Here is a 27,807-nt window from a genome sequence, read left to right as displayed (position 1 = left end):
ATCTATAGAAGGGAGGAGGTTGTTGAGTGTTGAAATGACTTGTTTTTTGGCTGATTTTTGTTGTTTTTGAGAGTTGAATGGTTGATATTATGAGATGATTGATTGGTTTGGAAGTGGTTTGAGAGTGTTTTGATTGATATTGATTATGTTTCTGAAATCTATAAACAGTTGATCAATGGCCAACCTCATGATCATTATGTGTTCAAAGACGGCTTTATCATGATGCATGGAAGACTATGCATTACAAAACAGCTAAGGCCAAAAGTTTTGTTAGAAAGTCATTCTCAACCGTATATAGGACATCATCGTATAGATGCTACAGTCAAAGCGGTATAGACTTTCTTCTATTGGCCAGCCTTGAGATCTAATGTTGATGCATATGTCAGATCACTGCCTATTCCAAAAAGGCCATGGGAAAGTATTGCCATGGATTTCATTTTTGATCTTCCAAGAACTTCTTCAGGGAATGATGGAATCTGGACTATCATTTGCAGATTTACCAAACAGGCACATTTCATTCCTATAAGGAAAAAGATTAAGTCAGAACACATGGTAAAGATATTTATGCATAATATCTTCAAGTACCATGGAATGCCACGGTCAATTGTCAGTGATAGAGACCCAAGAATGATTAGCTTGTTTTGGAAAGCATTGTTTGAAAACATGGGCACTACGCTGAAAGTTTCATCTTCTTTCTATCCATAAATTGATGGACAATCTGAAGGAGCAAATTCAATTGTTTTAGATCTACTAAAGTGTTATGTTTCAGTTCATTAGACCTCTTGGGAACACTACTTGCCATTGGTTGAGTATGCATACAATAATATAGTGCAGTCATCTTCTGCCAAAGCACCTTTTGAGATTGTGGAAGGTGGAAGGAAATTGCCTCCCATTTTGCAAACAAAAGATAACTTTTTCAAAGCAGAGCGTTATGTAAAAGATTGGGAAGAAGCATATAAAAAGTTCAAGTATGCCTTAGAAAAGTCACAAGCTAAACACAAAAGAGTTGCTGATAGTTATGGTCGCGAACTCTTGTTCAAAAAGGATAATTGGGTCTTATTGCGTTTTGAAAAGGCACGTTTGAGAAAACAGAAGGGCAATGATCGTTTGTTTCCAAAGCTGAGTATGCGTTACTATGGCCCTTTTCAAGTCTCAAAGAAGATCAATGACATGCCATGTAGGCTGAAATTGCCAGAGAATTGGAAAATTCATAATGCATTCCATGGGAGCCTATTGAGGCCTTTTATTGGTGAAGTGCCAAAAGATATGGTTCAAGAGAAACAGCCTGAAGTAGAGGAATTAGATGAGATTCTAGTTCCTGATCAAATCCTGGCACATAGCAAAATGAATTGTAGAATTATAAGAAGATTTTTGGTGAAGTTCAAGAACTATTCACCAATGGATGCCAAATGGATGGAAGAGACTGGATTGATAGATTCACCTCAGTTATTGCAACTTTACCGAGAAGCTTTCTTGTTGGAACCTACAGTGACTTAGAATGCTTTTTAAAGCAATGTACATTCTCTATTGAACAGTTGAATACTGCATCTCATTGAATAATACACAATGTATGGTTTACACTTAACATTAATATGTGTATCATTGAATGAAATCTCAGTGCTTTGAAGCTGTATTTGTTACACTTCAATTAAATGATTATACATTTTGTAACACTAAAAGTTCGAGGATACGTGCTATCGTCCTGTGTTGCATCCGGAAACATGTATATTAGAAAGACTCCTAGTAACCATAGTTGGATACAGAACGTGATCCTCCATCTATGTGAGACTTGAACTTGCAATGGCACAAATGGTAGTGAGAAACTCCTACCATCACCCCGTGTCATTTGTTAGCAAGTGATACATGCGATTGCACTAATAACATGCAGAATCTTGTTATCATCATGTGTCCTCCCGTAGCATGTGTGGCATGCAATTGAGGTCGCTTGCTTTTTTCAGGAGGGGAGCATGTCACCAAGTGATGATACTTTTTGCAATTGCTTTACTTATTTACTTATATAAATATCTCATTTTTCTTTTCTTTAGTTGTTGTTGCTTTTTACCCCCAAAGTTTTCTTGGATTAAACCGGGATCTTTCCATGGCCAAAAGAGGCAACCATTGGCACAAATTGGACTAATGGTTTGTATGAGCCTTGGGACCGGTTTCATATTGAATGGGCATTGAAGAATAGAATGCCAGTGGTTTGGGATTGTGTGCTTAGCCACTAGAAATGGTGCAGGACAATGAGCCTAGCCAAGACAGAAGATGCACATGTGAAAATGCTCACGGAATAAAAGTCACCGTAACTGAGCCACATTACACTTTTTGATGTGGTTGAAATGACAAAAGTTGCTCATAGCAACTTGAGGAAAGTAGGGGTCACCATCCCTAAAATTTAGGGAGTTACTATTTTTGGACCCCATAATCGGTTCACATCATTATCTTCATTTTTTGCACAAGGATTAATTCTCTGGTCTGTGCCGAAGTCAAATTTTGCACCAATCATGGGGAATTTCAGACCGTAAGGTTTAAACGAGAAAATTGTTACATGTATGCCACATGTCACAAATTGGGTACAAATTCCCAAGACACAGAGAGAGAGAGAGAGAGAGAGAGAGAGAGAGCATTTTTAAAAAAAGAACGTGATAGGCAAGACGGGCAAATCCGAGCGTGAAGTTTTCAGGGGCTGAGGGCAGATTGCTGCAAGTACATCAGCTATGGAGAGTACTTCGTCTCTGACTCATGTACGGAGGAACTAAAGAAAGTGATGACCACACCATACGGGAATAGGGATTTTCAGCTCTGATTTAGTGTTGTTTCTAGGATTGTTTTACTGCCGGAATGATGCCAGGGTTGAAGGGTTTGTAGTTCAATTGGTATGGAACAAATCTGGAATGGAATAAGGCTGAGAATAGATCAAGAACAGGTGAAAAACAGTAAATACAGAGTTCGGCAAATTATAATTCCACACTTGAATTATTGAGTTATGCTCACAAAAAGTGTTTTCCTACTTGGGATGTTGTTCTGGATATGTTGTATTTTTCTTATGCAGCTAAAATTTACTTAGAAAGGGATGTTCTAGATATGCTGTACTATCTTGATGCAACTGAAATTTACTCAAAATTGATGAAACCCAACTGTTCAAAAGTCTTGTACTTTGGAACGTTTCTTTTTTTTTGGGTGACTTTTCATCTTTTAATTGATAAAGAAATAATGAAAGGGGCACCGAACTTCAAGGCCAATCTGGTGTTGAGTCTCTGTTTGTGTGTGTATGTGAATCGACCAGGTATTAATTGAAGGGACTACCGCTTTATGTTAGTCATAGACCGGTTTCATGCTCCCACAACTTTCCAACAAATGATGAATGATTTATTCCATCCGTATCTCAAAAAGTAAAAAGTCATTTTCCTTGACAATTTGTTTATAGTAAGTTGTTGGAGGAGCACGCAAACTACCTATGTATCATCTTATGTCTCTTAAGATGAGATTACTTGTTTGCAAAGCTATCTAAATGCAACTTTTTTCACACAAAGCTTTAATATCTTGAACATGTTACCTCAGTTGATGGTATCTGCATTGATCCTGAAAAGGTTTAGACTGGTCTATTCCTACAACCATAAGGCAAGTAAAGTCTTTCTTGTATTTTACTAAGGATATCCAATGCAAGAAAATACATGTTAGTCCACCAATTGTTTAGACTAGTGAGCTTGATGAGTGTTTTCAAACATTGGAAAACAAGAGAGTAGAAACAAGACTCAAGAGTCAAGACCCAAGAGTATAGTTTAAATAATGAAACCAAGAACTTTATTATAAGTCAAATATGCAATCTCATACAAAAAGTATACAAAAATGAATTAAGATAAAAACCATCATCCATGGCTCAATCTGAATAAAGATACATGATCGCTCTAAGTACTTATCTGACTCTCCACATCCAAGGTAGAAGCATCCTTGTTGCCACTTGATAAGTCATCACCCCCCTCAACAAAATCACCCTCACTAATAACATTGCCTCCTCATCATACTCGGACTCTCTAGCTCTATGTGAAAGGCAATAATAGGTATATCCTCCTGAGTCCAGCTACAATTACTTCTTAAGCCACTCCCACATATCGTAGAGCATCTATGAGCCCCATGAGCATCACAAGCAACTGATGTGAATCCCAAAGTGGAAGCTCCATCTTTACCGGCGTGAGGGTGAATAACAACCCGAGCAAACATACATGAGTGCGAGAGACCCAACGGTCCATCTCCTTGAGCTCCAAATAAAACTCCCTAAATATTTACTCCTCCAAGTCCCTCTCGGAAGTCACACTTTTAAGTGTACTAGTGGAGAGCTTGAGTGCATCCACATTCACCTATGTATTTAAAGGATGAAAATCTTAGATTAAACAAATGAACCATCTCTAAATGAATTTCACAATTTAAGAATAAAGTTATAAACTAAAAAAAGTAAAAATCAGATATACGATACCTATCTTGCCATAGACATCGCATGCATATTGTGTAGCTTGCGTAAATTGGAGTGACAAAAAATTAGTCGCTCCAATTGTTCGTACTAAGCTTGTTACGAATCTTGGTGTGCACAAGTGAATAGACAGACCAATTCCTCTCACATGCACTTGACAAACAATCCTAAACCATGTGAGGAGAAAATAAGTGTAAACTCCAAACTTCCAAGTTGTAACTAGAATCAAATAAAAAAGAGAAGAGATTTCCAAACCTAAAAAACAATGTGTAACGCCACTCTTTGAAGGTGGGACAATTGCTACCCAAATGACTCACACCAAAAAAGGGACTTCACAAAAGATTCCTACTTCCAACAAATGGCAGATGTGAAAGCCATGCCTCTTTGATCAATATAATTAATGAGTTCTTGCAGGAAGACACCATGGTGCTCTCCCACAAAAGCCTTTAAAAGAAAGGTATCGCGACCGGCAAGAACATTGGCATCTATGAAGAGAGAGGGTGTTTTGAAGCCAAGATGTAAGACTGCTGTGAACCCATGCATGCATCGCTTCATCCACTCCCATCTCTTCTTCATCAAAAAGAGAATATCATCTCTTTTAGTAGTGGTATCCCAGATGTCACTACAATAGATGTAAGAGGATAGAGACTTAGAGTGACATTTATAGGTGAAATTTGAAAAGAGAGAGAGAGAGAGAATGTGAATTATTCATTCTAAAACTTAAAAAAGTATAAATTATTTTTTAAATAAAAATAATACCATGAAAAAAAGACCTCGTCTAAGATGATTGACAATTGTATCTCCTCCATCGTACCCACCGTTAGATCATAGAGGAGACTAATAGTAGCCTACTCCATGTATATCATATGCGAAGCACCTTAAAGATGGGAGTGACGGCAATGATAATATCTCTCAAATCCATCCAAAAGTCTTTATTTAAGCAAAGCCTTTAAATAGCCTTTGCTTCCACTTGGCTTGATGTGGGCTTCCCTTCAAGCTACTCCTTGAACTCATCTCACATGACCGTTTTTTGTAGCTTATTACGATCGTCGTAGAGACGCTCGAGGAGAAGCCACGTGGCCACAAAACAAGTCTTCAAAGGCTTATTCAACTTCAAGTCTAAGTATGAGCGATAAATCGTAAGAACTCAGACCTTGGAGTTGATGAAGCCAACGATTGTACTAGCATCATTAATAATCCTCGCCACCCACTCCAAATTACCTATATCTTCCATAAGAAGATCTAGACAATGTATAGCTTATGGCCTCCATACTATGGACGGAAACACGGCCTGGAGTTTCTGCCCTATAGATACACAAAGAGGCATTGTCTGTGACAACTTGCACCACATTTTATGGCCCAACCTACAAGATTACACACGATGAAGTTAAAATAAATTTGGGAGATTAAAATAAAAGAGAGATTGCAAAATAATCGATTCAGATGTATTATCTCAATGATGGCGGGTCCTATATGCCAATACATGAACAAGCCCATGGTTCTCGTGACGGATGAGATTTGGAGCTATGGACAATACTTGCATTGCCACTTGCAAGTGTTGGATTTCTCCTTTACTCCTTCGAAATAGATTTTTATAGAAAGGGAGAGTGCTTTAGGATTTAGGGTTGGGGGGGAAAAGAGAGAGAGAGAGAGAGAGAGAGAGAGAGAGAGATTTTTCAAATTTTGAAATTTGAATGGTGGCCCATGGGAAGGATGGTTGCATTGTGCCATTGTGTGTATATGAGAGAGAGAGTTGGATGAATCATGAGAGAGGGAGAGGGAAGAAGAGAGTTTTTAGACTTGTTAGTTTAATCTACAAACTTTTCTCTTGAGTCTTTGTATGAGAGAAAGACAAGACAGAGAAAGAAAAGAAAGATAAGAGAGAAAGAAAAGAATAGAGAAGAGAAAAATAAAGAAAAGAAAGAAAAAAAGAAAAAAATGGGCAGAAAAAAGAAGAAAAAACGGTCATAAAAGTAACCGTCAATGTAAGAGACACACGGGCACAATCAGTAAGCCAGACGGCGGGTCCGGACGTGTCTGACAAGATTGGACGGGTCAGACGAGTCAACCCATCTATTGGACGTAGACAACCGTGTGCAACAAGAGTTTCAATTTGAGATCCGTCAGCAAAGGGTACAACTAATATGATTGCTGATGCCCTTGGTCAAATCCATAAAGTTAATACCTTGCACTTAAGGGAGCAAGCACCCCACCCTTCCTACACCCATCGCCTAGTATGATCAAGTGGATAACATCCTCTAAACCAGCGGCCAAGTATCCCTATCTCGCAAAGCTTCACCTCTTCCTTGTCTACAAATACGGTGAATCAAAATGCATTCAACATCCTAGAACTCCTCCAAGAGAATATGGCTTGCATCCTAGAATAGGAACTACAACCAAACCTTGTTGGGCCCATAGAAACTAGTTGTTATAGGAGTGTAAGCTCTCCGCTTAAGCTAGTTAAGTCAAGATGGTACTCCATAGAGGATCATTCATCTATTTGGAGTACTTGATCAAGACTCCTATGCCAAGTGGAGTGTATACTTCAATTGCCTTGTCTATTGTAGTTTGTGAGAGATCACAGGACCATTATTGCAAGCCAAGCCTTGTGGATCAAGCTAGATGTTATGAGTTCTTGTATCAAAATCCTCAACAAAAAATAAACTGCTCACTAAATTTTGGTATGAGGTGGTGGAAGGCTTGCCCAAGGTTGAGCCTTGGATTGACAATGGAGACTTCAGCAATCTTCAAAAGATCAATAGTGCACATGCACAAGTTTCAAGATATTGCAAATGAGAGTAGGAAGCCTATGAGATCTTCATTCTCGCAGTTGGTCCTAGAGATGTTTGAAATGGCATGGCATGAAGCAAACAGGATGGATCCCTCACCTTCCTAGGGCATGAGCAATTTGGAAGCAACCTCTTGCAGCACCTTGACATGTTCTATGTGGGCAATCAGACCAACTCATGAGGTAGACAGTTTGGGCAGTTGGCTAGTACAGCTATATTGGATCACATTGTTAGACACCCTGGTCCCCATGTCAAATCCATGATTTGGATCTATGACCTCCTGATTGAAGAAGAACCTATATGGCCTTTCAACCTATCATAACTTTGACATAACTATGGCACCCTATTAAGAGTTACATCATTTTTACAAAGAATGTGCTGTTGCATACAACTCCCTCTCATAAACAAAATAAATCTTTTGTCATTTGTCTAGCTTTTAATTTCAGATACTACTCGTCAACCTCTTTGTAACAAAACAGCAACTATTGTAAATTTGCTTACATTAGTTAGTTGTAACCACAAATGATTTGTTTGGATCATCAATCTCCAAAATTCGAGTTATAGCTATAGCTACAGCTTTAAAAAGTTTCTTTATTAACGAGTTCCCTTCAAATGCTTTCCCTTTCCCTTTAAAACAAGCCATAATGGAAATAACCATGTTGCTATAGCAAAAGTGAATCAGCAATAGAAACCAATTAAATCCAAAAAGATGGGCAACTCTTCCAGATTATGTGGATAAGGTTATTCAAAATCTTATTGATCTTTTTGGATCCAACCTCATTCCATCCCTAGAAACAATATAGACAAGATATTTGTCCTCTTCTGCACAAACATACACTTCAACTGTTATATTAACAGTCTGAACACCCCTTTTCAATGTTCCACTTGTTCTTCCGTAATTTTCTATAGATCATGATATCATTAAGAAAGACTATAACACATTTATCCCCTAAAACCACTCTTCATGAATTCCATGAACAAGGTTGCCCTTTTGGTAACACCGAAAGGCATCGCCAAAAATTTGCAGCACAGCTCATAACTAATAACAAATGCAATTTTGAAAATATCATTGATCACGGTTCTAATTTGATTATAACCAAATGTCGAGTCTTTTTCTGTAAAGAATTAACCTCAAATATTCTGCATGCAGAGAATAAAATATTTTCTGTCTATTCCTAAGGCAAAAAATTTTGTACAGCAGATAAACCCCAAGCCATATACATCACATACCTTTCTCTTCATCAGTGTTTCTAATCATGCAACCAAATCAAAAGAGAAAGTGCCATTTATGTTCACCTTGGATTACAATAATAGTCTCTTCTTTAGCAAATTCCAATGAGTTACAGCGATAGGTCAAGTGATGACTCTAAACTCCATAACTACTCTGCCCAATGTAATATTAACTCCATCCATATTCCATGTTTAGAAAATCAGCCTTGAATCTTCATTTCCAAATTTGATACCATAATATCCTTAGCTTTTTTTGTATTCTCCTATCATCATTGAGACAGCATACTGATGTTCATTGGTTTGTTGCAGAAGCTTAAGTTTCTTAACAAGAGCATAACTTAAAAATTTGTAAGTGGTGGAATCATCTTTCATGACAATCAATATTCGTTGGCTTGTTGGGCCCTAGGAAAGATTAGTTATTGAAAGAGCATATTTTGCAAAATGATAAGTGGTTGAATCATCTTTCATGACTATTTTCCAATGTCATGCAACAAATACATCCCTTCTAACTACTCCATGTGGCCAATAGTACATTACCACAAGGATGTTGACACCCAACATCAATGTGTGAAGCCCATATGCAAAATCTTTATTTATTATTTCTCATGTCAAGAAACAACCAGGGTTTGCACTAGATAGATTTGGTTTCTTTCTTTCTATGTCTCCCTTTTACTTTTTAGGACAATCAAATACAAAGTTTGTAACCATATATTCATTTTCTCAGAATTGTCAATATTTTCTTGACTCAACTTAGGACCAACACTTTGCCTTTTACCAAAGATAGTTGTGACTTTCTAGCTTTAATGAAAAACAATTTCTTCTCGTACTTACCATGGGTCTAAATATATTTGCTTCCTATCATTGTGGGCTCCATATTATTGCAACTCATAAATGCACCCAACATATTTTATCTTCGCAAATTTGTGCAAATTTACAAGACTCTTCTCACGTCTTAGATGCATTATGCTTAATTTCCTCTTACAAGCTTTATCTGATCCTCATGCTATGTGTGGCTTGGGTCCTAACTTGTATGTCAAACGAGGTCTATGTAACCACATAGAAAAAAGGTGACATTTGTGGCTCTAGACTCTAGCTTTTGGGTTAGATACGACAATTAAGCTAGTAGGACCTCGAGGTACATTGCATTGAGTTGTAAGATGTGGGAGTTATGAGGGACCTCCATATTGGGATCCGAGATCCGCAAAAGCAACTCCTAGCTAGGGGACTTCAAGGCACTAACTGCCCCCCCTAACAAAGATCAAAGGGTAACATCTCTGGCCCAATGGTAAAGGGAATATTCATACACTCTACAATACCATTTTGGGACCAATTATAAGGGACAATGAGCTCCCTTTGTATCTCTTTGCTGTCACAAAAGGCCTAAAAGGCTTTGGACGCATATTTTCCACCATTCTCAAAGCGAAGTCACTTTAACATCTTGCTCGTCATATTTTCAAGAAGTGCCAAGAATTTCTTCTTAAACTTATCCAAAGCCTTGTCTTTACGAAAGATTGAATAAACCCATGCTTTTCATCTGGCATCATCAACAAAAGTGATACAATATTTGTTTTTCCCTAGAGACAATCTTGGCATCTCACATACATCTGAATGTATCAACTCTAAGGGTGAAGATTTTAGTGAAAGAGACTTTTAATGTGACATTTGAGAATGCTTGATAAAAATACAATGATCACAATGGTCAAAATCAGCATACCTCAAACACAACAAATAACCCAAACGAGAAAGTGTCTTCATTCCACTTTGACTCATGTGCCCCAACCGGCTATGCCACCAAGACACACTTGCCTACTCAGTTATGGCAACAATATGATCATGCACACTATATGCAGTAATGCATACAAAGTGTCACTTTTAGAGCCTTTGGTAACAATTCTAGAGCCCTTACATATCTTCCATTTTCTATTCCCAAAAGTGGTATGATAGCCTTCATCATCTAACTGCCATGTGCTTATCAAGCTCTTCTTGAGCTGGGGTACACGCCTCCATTATGAAAGTGAATACTAAACCATGCTAAGATGCCAACTATACACTGCCAATCCCTATAATGTCACATGCATAATTGTCCCCCAAGTGGACAACACCATGTCTACCACCATTGTAGTCAAAGAGCCACTCACAATGTGGTGTTACATGAAATAAGGCACCTAAATCAAGAATCTAGGTGTACAAGTCATCATCACAATCTACAATTAATGATAGTGCACTAAAAGAAGAAGCAAAGAGTACATCACTACCATTGTCACTCTTCTGACTGACTACATTGACTTCTTCTATCTTCACACTACTATTCTTTTGCAAATTGGATGTCCTTTTTTCCATCTTTGTTATCATTAGTGTGCCCAACTTTCAACCAAATTCAGGCATTCTCTATCAATTTCATCAGATTATTTATCAAATTGAAAGAAATTTGGCATCGGTCATCATTGAAGTTGGGGATCTTCCACAAATTGACTGAATTTCACTCCAACTTGGGGCTTTTCAAGAATTTGGCATTCTTCATTGACTTGAGGGAGAATTCATCACCACGCGCGACATTCAACATCTTTCAGGTAAAAATTTTACAAAAAGTACCCAAATTCTCTTCAATTTCCCGATAAAATTTGGGGCTTTTCAGCATTCATCACAGCTTGAACAAGCTCTATGTAGCTTACATTATAGGCTGTGTAAGCTGTGTAGCTATCCATACATGAATGTAAGCTGTGTTGCATCAACATTTCTTAGATTCTTACCTCTGTTTCCTCCAAACCCTGCTGTTGTGTAGCTCCATCAGCTGTGGACAATCCAATTCCACAATCACCAACTTGAGGTGGATACAGTGACCCTCCGCTCTGTCACACATAAGAAGAAGAGATAAACCAATTTTGTTTGAGATTGAAAATTTGCCCAATTGCACAATTGTTTCATGTTTAAGGAGAAAATTACTGAAACTTGTGAAAAGAGGAAAGAAAATCACCTGCAAAAACTGGCTGATGCCCTCCCTAAAGAAGGGGCTTAGCATCATTAAGTTTTGCATGGTGCTGATGGCTTCTAACAGTGTTGCCTTCAACACATCATTTTCAGGTTCAAAAGGCTTGTCCTGTTACCAAGGAGACAGTTGTTTAGGCTTTGTACCTCGACAGCAATAAGGTTTAGAACCTCCACAACAATAAGGTTAAGACAAAGAATCAGCACAACAGATCTACCCCTAACACACCAAAGCATGTTTAAACTAATGACAAGTGATAACTGAATGGTCTATGAGGGCCCATCACTTCCCAGTATTAAGACTATGTGTATTTTACAATGAGGACAAAGAGTATACAACCATGTCCTTTCTTTTAATTTTATTAAAACATCTGGTGTGAAAATACAACACACCCCCTCTAGACAAACATAGTAAAGCAGGGAAGCAGGGATCTCCCAAGCAAGCCACTTCAAAGCAAATGTCTCATACAAAAGCTCAATGAATAGCCAATTAGTTAATCTGATCTTATCTTGTATAATGCTATAGAAAATAAACCCATTTTCGAAATAAAGATATCTCATTAGTTCAAATGCATACATTTTCCTAAAAAGTTATCTCATTACAGAAAGTTTATAGACATATGAGCTCACCAATGTTCACTTGAATCTCTTGGTAGCAGTCTTCACTAAGAACTGCACAGTTCCACCTGTCCAACTTAAAATCAGAGGTCCAAGCCCATGTACACTCAGAAGAAAAATGCCCTAATGCCTACTCATTTGCTGCCTACAGAAGAAGGTCCTTAATCGTGGAAATCATAGGATCATACCGTCACTCAGAAACAATTTCAGTATCAGAAATCAGCACACTGTTCTTTAACTTAATATCTTGCTTAGGCCCATGGTGATTCAGAACAAGACATTTTAGTGCTGCAACATTAGTACCTGTGGATTAAACTCCCTGCTCAAGAATTAGAAAATGTGAAGGATGATAAAAGGAGATAGAAGCAAGCTAACTCTATGAGAATTCGCATCAAACCAAAGGGATAAGCATGAGAGACAAGATCGCAAAGGAACGTGAGCACTAGAGAAACCATACACATTATCCTTGCAAGGAGTCTCAGGAATGAAGAAATGGACACACATTTTGGAGTGGCTAAACAGAGTTTCAGCCTTGATCCAAAACAGGGCAATGAGAGGCCAAAATAAATAAATAATTATAAATGCGTACATATATCAATATATAATATAAACATAAATATCTAAAGATAAATGTGTATGAACTATCTAGTACACTGATAAATGTGTTAAAATATTGAGCATGCATGCTAAGGAGGATCACTGATGAGAAAATAGACAATCGTAATGAGACATAAACATTGACAAAGAAGAACAACTGATAATATCCAAGCATAATGCAAGTACAACTAATGCGAATGACTGATAGAATGAGTGTGGGGATGAGTGCCTTTTATAGGCTTACAGTAGGTGGTATTGGTAGGTGAGAAAAGGTGGAAAGTGATTGTGGTATTCACCAACTGTGGTTTTAATAAACCATGCATACATGACCTAGTCTAAGGCTTATTTGCAATGTGTTTCTTTGCCTTGTTTGTTCCTTACACAGATACTATGGCGGATGCAATTGCACATTTCTCAAACACCCCTCCTCAATCACGACCAAGAAAGACACTGAAGTATACAGAGGTTGTCATGAGTAGAACCTTGCTAAGTGTAGACATGGAAAAAACCAACCATACATAGCTAGACTGTTACAAGGCCTCACTAAGTGTGTAGAGGTTGTAGTGTGCAGAGATTACATGAGCAGTATAGGAGCTTATGGTGGGAACATTAGGCAAGTCCACATTTTAAACTTCAAAAAGTCTATCAAAAAATGAGCTACAAAAGAGGGACTAGTGAGTCCTACCCTTTTGTTCTTGGGGTTCTTCTTCTTCTTCTTCTTCATTGTTGTCTTCATCTTCTTTGAGTGTAGCAAGATATACTCTTTGAGACCTTTTCTTAGCATAGTAAAATTTCTCAATATGCCCAGTTTTCTTACAAAAGTCACAAACTATGCTCTTCTTCCCTTTCACATAGAGGAGTTATTGGTCTTCTCTTGGGATGCTTGTTTCTCCCTTGTTCTTGATCTTCTTTTCCTCTTCCAGGAGAGAGGCTTTCATCCACAAGCTTCGGCTTTGGCATGTTAATTAATGTGGTAGACACATTATCAAACTCAAGTGGAAGACTCTTGAGAAACACTCCAATGCAAATGTCTTCATCCATCTTCAAGTTGATTCCTGTAAGTTGTGTGAATAAGTTTTCCATATAATTCAAATGAGTTGCAAGTGAGATATTACTTTGCATGTCAAGCCTAAAAAATTCAATCACTAAGCCATATTTGGAGGATTTTGAATGAGCTCCAAACAAGGTTTCTAATCGATCCCATGTCGCATTGAATCAGAATGTCAGTGAGTCCTTGCCCATGTTAAAATTGCACGATCAGCAACAAATCAGCTCCAAAAGTTTAGGATTTCAGCAGTAGAAAAGTTGAGCACAGGTGCCAAGAAGCACTAGGTGACTAGTATCACGAGATACCAGGTTACTAGGTGACCAGTATGCCCTTTGAACTTGGGATCTTCAAGGTCTTGCATATCCGAGTCTTCGCATCCTCGTTTTGATGCTGGAGTAGCACAAAAAAACTTAGATTTAATCAAAGGCAAAGCTGATTGTGTCAGATGACACAATAGTGACAAGAGTCACTAGATTAGTGTCAAGAAACACTATGTAGTTGAAGCACTTGATGTTGATCTTGATGTTGAATCTTCTTCTTGCTGATTTGAAGTGGTAGCTTAGCTGAGAGCTCAGTGTTGTAGCAGATTAGAGAGTCAGTGACATTACTGAGCCAAAGAAAGCAGGAAAATGAAGTAAAATTTAATCTTTGAGATTAATGGCTATGGCTGCCCTTTAGGGTTTGCAAATAGGGGCCTGATTTGTCCCTGATTACAGCTCATAGAGGTGGCTATTTGGAAAATCCTCTAAGAGAAAGAAACCCTAGGTATGGGTCTTCAAAAGCCCCATGAAGATCGTCAGCATTGCGGCCTGTCTCACTCGCAGCAGCAGTACAACCAAAAATGGCACAGGAAATGGCAGCGACTGAGTAAAGGCGCAATGTTGGAGAGCAAAACCACCAATGTCAGGTTTTGAAGTGATGGGGAGGAGCGCTCTGAGTCACAGAAGATTTCTTCAAGAGAGTGCAAGAGCTGATAATGCCAGGAAAGAGAGATTCAAGTCCTCCAATGAAGGTGGGTGGCTATGGAGGTTGGTGAGAGATTCATGGAAAAGTGGAGGGAGCCAAAAATTCAAACTGGAATGACCCAATCAGTGGCCTAATGGCTCATTAACTTGAAATCTGCTCCGATACCATGTTATATATTGAGGATGCATGCTAAGGAGGATCACTGATGAGCAAATAGACAATCATAATGAGACATAAACATTGACAAAGAAGAACAATTGATATTATCCAAACATAATGCAAGTACAACTGATGAGAATGACTAATAGAATGTGGGGGATGAGTGCCTTTTATAGGCTTACAGTAGGTGCTATTGATAGGTGAGGAAAGGTGGAAAGTGACTATGGTATTCACCAACTATGGTTTTAATAAACCATGCATACATGACCTAGTCTAAGGCTTTATTTGCAATGTGTTTCTTTGCCTTGTTTGTTCCTTACACAGAGGATATGGTGGATGTGATTGCACATTTCTCAACAAAATGTGTGTATGCACTATGTAGTAAACTGTAGAAGCTACTAGTTCAGCAAGAGTTAAGAGTTCGTACAACCTTCACAGTTAATGGAAATCTTAGTGTGACTCCATCCGTCCTCTCACTAGAGAAGGCTTTAATGAAGAGAAACAAGCATGCAAACACATGCAACAATGTAGAATTTGAAGGTGAGAAATCAAAGCTGAAGACTAAAAGCAAACTCCATGTTGGAAACAGACAGAAAGATGGGTGGGTAAAGTCCAGTAAATCTTCTTAGACGGATTTTGGAAACAAGAATGCTCTTACTTCAGCTCTTAAAGGATTGCAATCTCTTGGAAACTCAACTATAACTATGGATGAAGCTAATCCAGTGCAAAATGGATACTTTCCAAGATTGATGCTGACAAGATTTAAGAAGTTTTGAGAAGCCACATCATTCCCCGTACAGTTTCCCTTTTTCATTCCCATTTTCGGTTTTAGTTTCCAGCCCCAAAAAGGCTTTCTAGGGCCTTCTAAGAGAGTCGGAGCACCGCTCGAGAGACATCAGTGTGGGCGAGACTCAATATTGTTTGTGCCTATATATACGGCATCTCCCATTCATTCTTCACCCATCTCTCACCACACACACTTCTTTTCCTTAGACCTTCTCTCTCCTCTCCTTCCACCATCTCCATCTATTGTGCTGCTAGGCATCATGCATCTCCTTCCCATATCTACGTATATGGTAGCAATGGCTTCCTCCTCAATTGGCAACATCCCTACACAGAGGGCAACAGCACTTCTCCTCCGAGCATTCGCTTCTGACAGCTCACAACAGCTCCTCCTCCTTTAGGCAGCTTCATCAATTTGCATTTGGTTGTTTGGCCGGATCCTTCATCACCTAGTAACAAATTACCAAACCCTACACCGTGCATTTTGCACTCATGAGGCTTCACCCATTTGCATTTGCTATATCTAGGATCTCCTTCACTTCTGGGGACCTTCTCCTCCACCAAGCGTCAACTTTTTTTTTTTGCAAATAAAATGTCGCTGATTATATTAATCAGAAAAACTGATAACAACGGAGTGGTCATGCTAAACAGACTAGCTAGAGCTGATGAAAGTCACAAGTCCATCATGTATACAAGCCTCTCAAGGCCGTCCGAGGGGGATGGGGACAAGAAGCCATGGAGAGGAGGTGTATCGCCATCTGGGGCTGCTAGCCTGCTTCACAAAAAACATGTCTTGCTCGCCCCCAATGTGCATGAAATGACATCGGAGCTCCTAACAAGCCCTAGATTCACCCTACACCTGATCCCATCGGCCGCGGAGGGAGTGGATGATGGAGGTCCAAAGCTCTACTAAAGTCGCATGAACTGAAAGTCTCTCTCCGCCAAAAGCCTCCTCACACCGCGCCTTCCAGATATGCGCACAACCTTGCCTCTAAACCCACCACTGCGCACGACCCTGCCTCGATAATGAATATTGTGTCCTGCATCCCGTCCTCATACAGAAGGTTGTGACCCTGACTAACTGCCTGCCAGTAGAAAGCTCCCCATAAGATACATCCAACGTTGGGTGCTATACAAAGAAGAATGCGGCATGCACCTCTCCACACCAGCTACGCCGCCTCACACGACCAAAGCCAGTGCTTTGGTGTTTCCAGAGACTGCTCTGTGTAGCGCATACAACCTCCCTCCTGCATCTGGACAAGCCAACTTCCCACCGCCAAGCCTCCATGAACCACCAGCCATAAGAAATATGATACCCTCCTCCGCCTCCAACTATCCCATAGATGACGCCAAAAGGTCCGTTGAAAAGGCTCTGTGATGCCGTGCTCCGCCCAGCAGGGCCTACTACGTGACGGCGCCCAATCCATATCCTCCTGCATCAGTACATATCTATCTATCCTGGCAGTGTGCTCCAGGAACCTTCGTGGCTTCTTGGCGACCGCTATGGCCGACCATAGCCACTCTCCCGAATCCTACTCCAGCTCATCAAGCGGCCTACCCTCCCAGATCCAGAGGCGCCACGCCCTGAGATCCTGCCAGAAGACAAAAGGGTCCCAACCGCCATGTCTTCCCCTAAAGGTCAATCACCCAGATTCTCCTCCATGAGAGGACAACTAACCCCTCATCGTGATGCCCTCTGTCAAGGACCAGACGCCCTCCCTCCTGTACAGTGAAGAGGGTCCTAGGTGGAGCGCCGCTGACTCTACCTGCTACCTATAGGGGGACGCCTATTGGTGAGAACCTAGCGGCCCATACCTCCCCAAGCTCTGTCGACTCTTGTCTCAGGGGAGCAAGCCACTCCTGAGGTATTTCTACGTTTACCTCTCTTCTCCTCAGCTCCACTCCTCTCCGGAAGCCTAATACTCGCTGCAACACCTCCTCGTCCACCATCTTCTACACCTCCCGCCATGTCCTGATGGTACGAGCCGGGCCAGTCTCCCAGCCAGCCCAGTGGATGTGGGGGCACTCGCCAAGCTATGCTCCTTCCCGATCTTTGACCTGGGGGTTTCAAATCCCCGGCAGACGATCTATCTCCTCCACGCAACCTAGGGGGCTTTGGATTAGGGCCTTACGGAGGCTCTGCCACATGCGGATCAAGCTCCACAAGAAAGATGATCTAGGCAGGGTGATCTAAGCTGACATGAAGATCCATCTCAAGGACGGCCTCCACTCACCGCCAAGCCTCGGTCTACAGTCTTAAAGACCCTCCTGCAATAAGACCTTTCATGTCTGCCCTCCTGGTGTGAGCCCATGGACAACTAGCTTGCCCAAGAGAGCCATACACTGATACTCTTGATCTATGATTCCCAAGCCTCCCTCTGACCGATGTTGTATGATGGTCGCCCACGCCACCTTGGTCCTGGAATCGTTGGAACCATCTGACCCGGACCAAAGGAAATTCCACACTAGGCGGCGAAGCTGCACTACGCAGGATGAGGAGAAGCACCAATACGAGGCGATCTACCAGACCGTCGCTAGGAGGACCTGGTTAACCACCAAGGCTCGGCCTGCTAGTGAGAGGCGAGCTGTACTTCAATAGCTTAATTTCCTCCGAATAGAATCGAGGACTGGGAGAAATTGCTGGGCGGGAATGATGTCGAGTCCCACCTAGAGCCCTAGGTAACGGATGGTCTACCCTCTGCTCACCCATCTAAATCCCAAGTGGACGCCCCACTCCGTGCTAGAGTCAAGGTCTATGAGAAGACCAACAAACTTTTGCCGATTGATTTTCGCTCCCGCTGCAGAACAAAACACCTTAAGAGCCAACCTCACTCTCTCCAGCATCAACTCATGGTCCTCTATGTAGAGTGTTGTATCATCTGTATACACTGAGTCTAACAACTTAATCTCCTCTCTCATGGGAGGTCGGAGGCCACGTAATCCGCTCACACGTGACCTGAGGAAATGAGAGATTGCCTCTGCAAAGAGTACAAGCAGGTACATGGCCAAGGGGCAGCCCAGCCGGACCAATATCTCCAATCCAAACTCCACCCCTCGTCTACTAGCTATGAGAACCCTGCTGGTGGCCCATCTGTAAACTGCCAAGACCCCGCGAATCCAAGCCTGGGGAAAAACCCAACCTCAATATGGTGCCCTCCAAGAAATCCCAATCCACCCTGTCATAAGCTTTCTCGAAATCCAAGAGTAGTACGGTCAGTCTCTGCTTGCTGTGCTGCACCCACTTTGTCGCCTCAAAGAAGGTGAATACATTGTCTAGGATAGGATGTCCTATCTTGGACAAAGCCTATCTATGTGTCATGGATGATATCTGGAAGCACGCGGCATAGTCACCTACCAATCATCTTTGCCAGTGCTTTATAGGCTACTAACAATAAGGTGATCGGTCTCCACTGGGAAAGCTCCAACCGGTTTCCCCCTTTGGGGAGAAGACTCGTACGGCTTGCCAAAAGACTCCATGGCATCTATTCCAAAGTGAAAATCTATTGGAAAGCCATCACTAGGGGGTCCTTCACCACCTCCTAGTAGGTGGTGAAGAATGTCTTAGAGAGGCCACCCTCTCCCGGGCATTTCGGCCCCTCTTGTGTATGGAAAGCCTCCTCTAGTTCCTTCTCTATGAAGGGGGCTAGAAGGGAGCGTCCCATCTCCTCTATGACAAGGGACGCGATGTGATCCCAAACCTGCTATCTACATCGTTGACCTCTAGCTGAAGCTTTCCTGCTGGAAAAGGAGCCTGTAGTATTCACTAGCAATCTCCATCACCTCGTCTGGGCTAAAAGCAGTCCTCCCATACTGATCTCAAAGGCTGTGCATCTACTCTCCTGAGATGCCAAGCTGGTGCACTTGGGAAAACTCCCTGCACATCATATCCCCCTTCCGCACCCAGAAAGCTGTGGAGGTGCGGAAAGAGAACTCCGAGCTCCTGTCCTCTAAGCCAGCAATGGCTGCTCACACCCGCACCTCCTCTGTGTGGAGGGTGGGATCCCCTGGTGCCTTCTGTAATAATCTCTGTGTGGCTACAAGGTCTTGCCGCAACGCTCTCTCCTCCTCCCAACTCTGTTGCCTAGCCTGTGTGAAGCTCCCCATGGTGAATTGCTAGGCCTAATGTAGCCTTGGTTTAACAGTTGCTTGAGTTGCTCCTTTAACTCAATAGCCTCTGGAATGGACATTCTATAAGGTCTCTTTGCAATTGGCGCAGCTCCAGGTATTAGCCTTATTTCATGATCAACTTCTCTTGGAGGTGGAAGTTCAGTTAATTCCTCAGGGAATACGTCAGCATATTCTTTTAGCCAAGAGGGTCCCTCATGAGACTCTTGCTTTTGATCTAACTTGTTAAGTTTGATCAAGTAAACGGGTAATCCTTTCCTAACCCCTTTCATGATCCGCGATACCTTGGCTAATTGGATTCTCGGCACTCCTGCCTCACCTTGAGTTGTAACAAACTCTCTGTCAGAGTTTCTAAAGGAAACTTGACCCTTTCCACAGTGGATGTGGGCGTCATTGGGCTTCAGCCAATCCATCCCGAGTAGACACTCATGGATGCCTAAGTTCATGACTCTGAATTTGACCGAGGTTTTCTTTCCTCCCAGATAGAACTCCTCCTTAGCAGTTTGCCTAGCACAAGTTACCTCACGACCGTTTGCCAATTCCACAAGTAGGGTAGGTGCTTCTACTGTGGCTATTCCAAATCTCCTAGCACACGCTGGTGAGATAAAGGAATGTGTACTGCCACAATCAATCAAGGTTTTGAACCCTTTACCTTGATAGTCCGACAGCGTTTGAATTACCGAGAACTGGCGATTCGGGCCCTTCCTGTGTAAAGTGGCATGGACCGTCGCTCTTTCGAATTCCGCTTCCATAGTCGGGTCTTCCTCTTCTTCTGCATTACATCCTTGCCTATTGGTAATGCAGGCAGCTCTTCCTCTTCCACGGGTGGCGGCTCCCTGCCCGCGGCCAGCATTTTGACGGTGTCCCTCGCTAAGCTTGGGACATTCCCTTCTGAAGAGACCAAGTTCGTTGCAGTGGAAACATCGGAGGTTTCGGCCATTACTGTGAGTAGGAACAAAGTTGTTGACGTTATTTGTCCTTGCTTTCTTCCTTTGACCCTGATTGTGGCCTTGAACTCTCTTAACCTGAGGTCTGAATGCTCCTCTGCTTGGGTCGCTATAAGACCAATTCTTAATATTCCTTGGTTTAGCTTGTACTTCCTGAATTATAGGTGCCGCTCGAATGAGTGCATCCTGAAGATCTGATGGACGCATAGATTCGAGGCGGGTATTTACAGGTGGATTTAAGCCTGCGCAAAATTTGGACACCTGCTGTGTCGTGTCCATTTATGGCGCATACTTTAAGAGTGAGACAAACTTAGAGTAGTATGCGTCAAGAGTGAGTCCTAACTGTTTTAGCTCATAGAACTCATTCATTTTCTGTGTACGATATGCGGGCGGCAAATATCTCCCTTGCACGGCTTGCTTTAACTTCTCCCAGGTAACGGACCCCTCTGAAATCCCTTGATCCCTGCACCATTGTTTCCACCATAGTCTGGCTTCACCGGTAAGTTTTAATTTGGCGAGCATGGCCTGATTAGTAGGTGCAGTGCCAGCGGCTTCGAAGTAGTCCTCCATAGATTCAATCCAAATCTCAGCGTCTGACTGGACGAATCTGCCTCTCCCGTCAAACTCGGGTGGCTTAATCTGTTTGAGGAGTAACTTCTTCTCCTGGATCACAGTCGTACTTGCCGTAGGGGGTGAATTTGGAACCTGTACCTGGGGTTGTGCCTGGATAAAGTTTTCTTAACATTATTATATAATAATTGATATTAGTTATCTTTAGTTCAACTATTTCGTAACTCATGAAGCTACTTAACTTTTTGCAACAACTTTGATGCACAATCGGATAGTGATAAAAAAAGTCCTTATTTATATTTATATAGCGTAGCCCCATACAACATCTCGAGTGAGGATAGTCCAATCATTACATTTAGTTTGGGGAGAACAACATAGTATTGGATTTGTCTACAAGAACTGTGTAATAGTAGGGTTTTGGGTCATGTATCTTTAGGAATCGATAATTCATCGGAAGTTCGGGATATCCTTTCCGCTGGAATCCATACTTCCCATGGCGGCCCAATACCTTAATCCTATCAGCTGGAATTACGCGGGTTACTTCCTCATAAACATATGAGTTTAATTCAACCCTCCGACCTCGAATATGCAAAGTCGAATTTACGTGAGCTTCCACAAAAATAAACAGCTTCACGACTTTCAAATCTTCCAACCACTTGATCCTCTTCAGGTTGGTCTGTAGATAAGCGAACTGGTGGGCAGCTATGTAGGAGATTCCTGAAGACCCAGTCCATCTTCGCTCTATATATAGAGGTGATGGGTTATAAATCTGTTCCAAGATGTTCATCATTTCAATTCTCTGCCTATAATGCGGAGAATGCATCGCAGTCATGAACATGATCCGGAACACCAAAAACTTGTTCCACGCCTCGTAATTCTGCAAGACAGTATCGAAGATGAGAAAATGTTTGGACAGGAACAATTTCTTTACTTCACTTCTAATGAAATCTTATGAAAACAATTCCATTGTAAGTCGGCTCTGATACCAACTGTAACGTGTCCGCTAGAATCATTCCGGACACGTCTTAGCAGTCCATCGAGAAGGATGTCTAGAAAGCTCCGCCCGGCACTCCCATGGAATGTTACGGGACTTGCGATCTAGGTCTTCCCGCGTCTGCCACGTAGCGGAAGTATCCTGGCCGTTCCCACTTAGGACCGACCTGAATTTGGGTTTTCCTGTTTGGTCTTTAGCTAGCAACAACTAGCGTCAGACCCGAGCGAACTACTTTACGCAGAAGCGCCCGGTCCGAAGCGGATTCACGCTGCACTTGGTTCAAGGAGAATGGGAAACGAGAGGGATGCAAGGCTCGACCTCTCTGCCATAAGGCATAGTCCCATTCCGTTCCCCTAAAACAGCGTAAATCGGGTAGGATGTAACTCTAGGTCATCGTCTTCGTTATTCCCTTTGATGCTGAACATCAACCTGCTGTTCGTCGAAGACTTTGAGAAAAGTTCCCGGCTAACCGGGACCACCCATCCATAGGACGGACCCATGGTCCATCCTCCGCACTTTCCTCGGTTTGTTTTAGTTATGTAATTACCTACCACATTAGTTTGACATATACAAACAGCTTCTTTGATTAACCCTGTTATGCACTGGTTCCTTCACGTAATCTTATCACAGGACATAAAGAAAACAATGCCAAACAACTTCTTTATTATCATTTTATCCTTTTATCTTTGCAATACAAGGAGTTCCCGCCCGTAGGCGTATTCATAATCCGCCCGAAGGCTATCCAGTAATCCACCAGGGATCACTAATCCAAGTTTCCGCCCGTAGACTAGTATGCGGGCCTCGAGATCCAATCCCGAGTCACGTTAGTCTCTTGTGCAGGACCCGGAAGGCGAGGGATTTACAGCCAGAGCCCCCCCTGGCACCCAAGCGTCCTCCTGCTCCAAGCAGAACTCAACGGAGAGACCTCTCACGGCGGGTTCGGTCCACGTTCCCGGCGCGGCTAACAACCCCCTTGGTTAGGGTTAGGCAGGCAGTCGGGGGTAACTGAAGCTGCCTCTCCCTTCAGGCCTTCAACCTGAAGTATTTAGATGTATTTTCATCCTTTAGTTCATTAAGCAAACATTGCAAACAGTGCTTTCTAAACTGTTACAAGCACAATCAATTTCCAGTGGTTGTTCAGCTGGCAAACTGTTAAGGAGTGACTTCCTTTCCTCCGAACGCAACCCGCATTCGATCCGGAATCAATTGCAACTTGGCAAGATTCCTATCATTCTTGGGTTAGGGTCATACCCTACCCATACTTTAGGTTTGTTGTGGTAGGTTCCAGCGACCATGTCGCTTTAGTTTATTGTCTGGTCATTTGCTTCAAGGCAAACACCTAACCTTTCCTTTTCCTTGGCAGTTATCCCCCAAGAAAAGTGAGTAACAGGATGATTACTCATCCTCTTGTAAGTTAAATTCTTTCAATAACTTGCCAACCTCATTTCGAGAGATGACAAACTCTCTTGTGGGCAAATCTCAAGTCTATACAAAGTTGCAGCTTTTTGCACATGTATTGCATCTATTCCACGGGATTATTCTACCCATTGTTTAGCGTTTTCCGGTCACGGAATTTACATCCAGCCGAGTAACAGGGTTTTAGGGTATCCTCCAAACCATTCCTAGTTATGTTGACCCATGGTCCTAGAAATAGGCAACTCCGTCGGAGTTTCATCATTTTGAATGATCCTTGGGATAAAACCTTAGATCATTTCATGCATGAACATCCAATTGCTTCGACATTTCGTGAACGTGTGTAAGATCTTTAGATTTGCGGTTTTTGTCTTGGCAACCAGTGTAAACTAGGTCGAATTACCCTAGTTAACATTTGGGATTCCTATCATATCGACTCAATCATGCCCATACGAATCTTTGTGGTTTAGATTACTTTAGTCAACTCAATTATGCTTGTCTTGCGACAAGGATGATCCTTCTAAAGGTAATAACTAAATCTAACGGAGAATAATAATTACCAATACGCGTAAACATGCGATTTATTGCTTCTACGCATCACATGGTTCATGATAACTTTATCTTTCCTTGGTGTAGCAAAAACCGCATGATAATCTGGAAGTTAACTTTTCCTAAGACATACTAGGATTTACATCAATTAATCATGCTTACAACCTTATAGTCTATACTTCCGAATCTTATGCTTTGACGAACCATGCAACCTTTCCTAAATGCGGCTTCTGATGAATGACGTTATCGCATGATGATTATGCGATACGCAACATTCCCTTAGCTATAATGTAGTTAACGAAGTTTATACCAACTAAAGCTAATGTTAACTTAGTCCATACGATCATTTTCGTACTCTATTATTTCTTTTCGGATAATACTTTATGGTGCTAACCTTTCCTCATGAAATCATTACGAGAAGGATGTTGCCTAACATGCGGCACACGCTTATTCCTACCATGTCTAGGACAAAAGAGAATGCACTTATAAATTCCATTTCTTTGCCTAAGTTTAGACTCATTACTTTGATAAGGTACGAAAACTACATGCAACTAGCCTTCTAAGGTGGATAACTCGTTCAAATTCATGACATATTTCAATCTTGCCTAATGTTCAAGAGATGCTTTATCAAATGTGTTTTTTTCCAATTTCCATATGCTTTAAAATTAAGCGTAAAAATGCAATTTCCTTTATGAGTTAAGCGCGCCTAATCATGCGAGAATAACTCGAAAGAACCTGGACTTGAGGACTCGGGGAGATGTCCACTTGTATATTCGGAGATGAGCCTCCCGCGGTCGCACCTTGTGATCTTTTTGGGGCCATCGTAGGCGTAAATTCGACTTCCGATTTGCCTTTGTGGTCTACGGAGTGTCTTGCCTTGGCATGCAACCTTCCGACCTTTGCCTTTCCTCGTAGGCGGAAGATTTCTTTACGGGATGTCGCTTGCGGCAAAAGGGCTTTAAAGACTTATTGCGAAAGCCTTTTTCGAAGGGTCTTGGGGTTCTTTACGGCCTTCACCTCCTCCTCTTCAAAGTCCCGGGGAGGGGTATGAAGGGGTCTTTTTGGAAATGTGGTGGGAAGGGACCTTAAGGAGGCCCCCCCCCTTAGAAGCTTCTAAAGAAGCTTGTGAGAAGCTTCTGCTTCTACAGAACCACGGGGGAGGGGGGGGGTCGTGATCCACGTGGCGGGCGGCCTGAGATGGCCGGGCGGTCAGGGCGGCAGCGATGGCGGATCGTGGCGGTGGCTGGCGGACCGGCAGCTAGCGGCGGACTGGGCGACTGTGCGCGGCGGCGTCGGCGACCTCCTCCTGCTCGGTGACCAGCACGGCGACCTCCTCACGCTTTCCCTCCTTCAGCTCCTCTCTCACAGCTTCTCTAGCACACCCCCTTGCTAGGGGGTGTTTATATAGGCATGGGGGGTGGGGAAGAGGGCCTCCACACACGTGGAGGACTCCCCTCATGCAGTCCCCACTTCACTCCTTCTTGGCCATCCCCCCTCCACACTCCCTCTCCTCCAGCCATGCATCGGCTGGGGGAAGGGATAATAATAAAAAAATTTGCCTTGTATTTATCCTATTGCCCTTCCCAAGCGGACGTTTCCTCACGGTTTTTACGGTCCTCAACCCCGGCCTTTAATTCTTGACGTGGAGACCTCATTTTCGAGCGTGCATGGTGTGGATTAGGTTACCAATAATCACGAAGTAGGGGAATACTCTTGCACAAGGTTTACACGGCGTGCGGAAGGTTAATATTTACGGTACGCGGTACGCGGAAATATTACAAATCCGATCCCTCATGCCCCACTCCATGTTCCAAATCTGATCTATCTGTCTCGTCACCGCCTCCCTCCTATAGATCGAGTCACGGATCCAACAGGATCGTGTATCTAGGGCAGATGTTGGGGGATCAAGAGACAGGAGAACCGAGTAACGGTCGGACAACGTGGTACCCGTCAACTGTCCAATCTGGCCTCCACGAGAGCCACCCCACTCTCCCACATAAAACCTGACCAACCGCTCCAGTAGAACTCCACTTAGCCGCCTATGTTTCCAAGAGAAGTCCAATGACCTCTCCCTCCTGTAGAAGGCAAGGTCTCTCGAAGCATCGTGTGCTCCAATTGGCATAGACATTGAGGACTCCAAGGCACGAGTCCCCAATATCCAGTCTGATCCATAGAACCCTCCCTGCCACTATCGTCCCGTGGTCTCGCACACAGGCAGTGAGACTCGAGCCGATAGAGATGCATACGCTTCCACTCCTGCTGTGGGCACCTATGGCGTGCTTCTAGTAAGTGTGCGAGCTGCCCGAGAGTACCTTTCCTACCCGGTAGGCCTAGGTGGACATGAGCTTGTGCTCCTGTAGAAGTAGGATGTCGATCCGTCCAGCAAGGGCAGCCTGCAGCTCCTACCGAACAATCAACTTCCTAGAACCACGTGCCCCATTGTAGTGGAGATTGTTCACATTCCAGGATTCAAGGTGTAAGCTCATAGGAAAACCTGTCACTGACCAACCAGGCATCTGATCGGTGTGGAGGTTGCTGATGAGGAGGAGAAACTCTGGGGCGTGCAAGTGCGCTTTGCCGCAGGTCTGGATGGTGAACTCCAATCCCCCATGGTGGCCCTCGGCTGAACCATAGGGGTGATAGATGCTCCAGGTGGTAGTATCAATGCATCTATCAGCTATGCTGAGAGTCGTGACTCTGTACACTAGTAGAAACGGGCCGCCTGTGCTAGGATCCACTCAATCACATCCTGCGGAGCTCTCCACTGTGGAGGGGCTCAAAAGATGATGCTCGAGTGTGGGACCTCGACACCAACCCACGAGTTAATGTCCATCATGCACCAAGCCACTGTTGTGCAAATAGACCTTCCTCTCCCATCCATTGGGAGATGTGGTCCTCCACCTGACTCTTCAACTCCTCTATCTGTTCCATCGTCCAATCCCTTGAGTGAGAGGACTGAAGAAAAAAAGCGTAGTTTGGTCCATCCAGTGGTGCTAGTAGATGGACCTTGCCCCTCCTTGACTTACGAACCACGAAGATTCCCACCTTTAGAGGTAGTGAAAACTCTCTGCACTCCGCAACTCTCAGGTAGGACCATGGGCCACTGCGGAAAAACTCCTATGCCAACAGTTGTGCCTGTCTCTGGAAGGTGTAATGGGTGGCAGAAGCAGATGAGCTGGTGACTGTGTGGGAGGGGGAGAACAGCTGGTGTGAAAAGGATATAGAAGTGTGTGGCTCATCACCTCCTATGGGAGGAGGGGAGGGTGGGTCTAGAGGGAATCACCTGAACCATGGGTGGATGGAGAGAGGGAGGGGGGGGGGCCCGCCGGGCGGGGGGGAACACTGTGGGTGGGTGGGAGGGCTAGGTGTGGGGGCTGTGGGATCTCCTGTGAGGTAGTCTATGGCGCGGGTGGTGGATGTGGAGGACTGCGGTCCTGCCGAGTGGGGCCGACAAGGAAGGTTGCGGAGTGCTCTATTGAGGGGGCGTCGCTCGCCCTCCTGTTCCCTACTGTCAAGGTTGCATCTGAGGAGCTCGTTGCGGGCCCCCTGTCGTCTCCCTCTCTGTC

At 43.0% G+C, this 27,807-nt stretch overlaps 1 protein-coding gene across 1 annotated transcript in view; it reads right to left on the bottom strand.

The window, feature by feature from the left end:
- LOC148034093 (lon protease homolog, mitochondrial-like) overlaps positions 1 to 27,807 on the bottom strand; it is a 199,096-nt gene that overhangs the window by 86,071 nt on the left and 85,218 nt on the right. The window contains exons 6-7 of the mRNA XM_087682085.1: positions 11,462 to 11,584; positions 11,238 to 11,336 (exon numbers count right to left, since the gene is read on the bottom strand). Coding sequence (XP_087538211.1) covers positions 11,238 to 11,336; positions 11,462 to 11,584 — 222 coding nt within the window. The remainder of the gene's footprint in view (positions 1 to 11,237; positions 11,337 to 11,461; positions 11,585 to 27,807) is intronic.

This window comes from Lygodium microphyllum, chromosome 7, assembly GCF_053477565.2.
Source record: "Lygodium microphyllum isolate KBCC chromosome 7, Lygodium_microphyllum_v1.1.10, whole genome shotgun sequence".
NCBI classification, from domain to species: Eukaryota; Viridiplantae; Streptophyta; class Polypodiopsida; order Schizaeales; family Lygodiaceae; genus Lygodium; species Lygodium microphyllum.
Note: the sequence above shows the minus strand (reverse complement) of the source record. Positions and strands in the feature narration are given on the sequence as shown.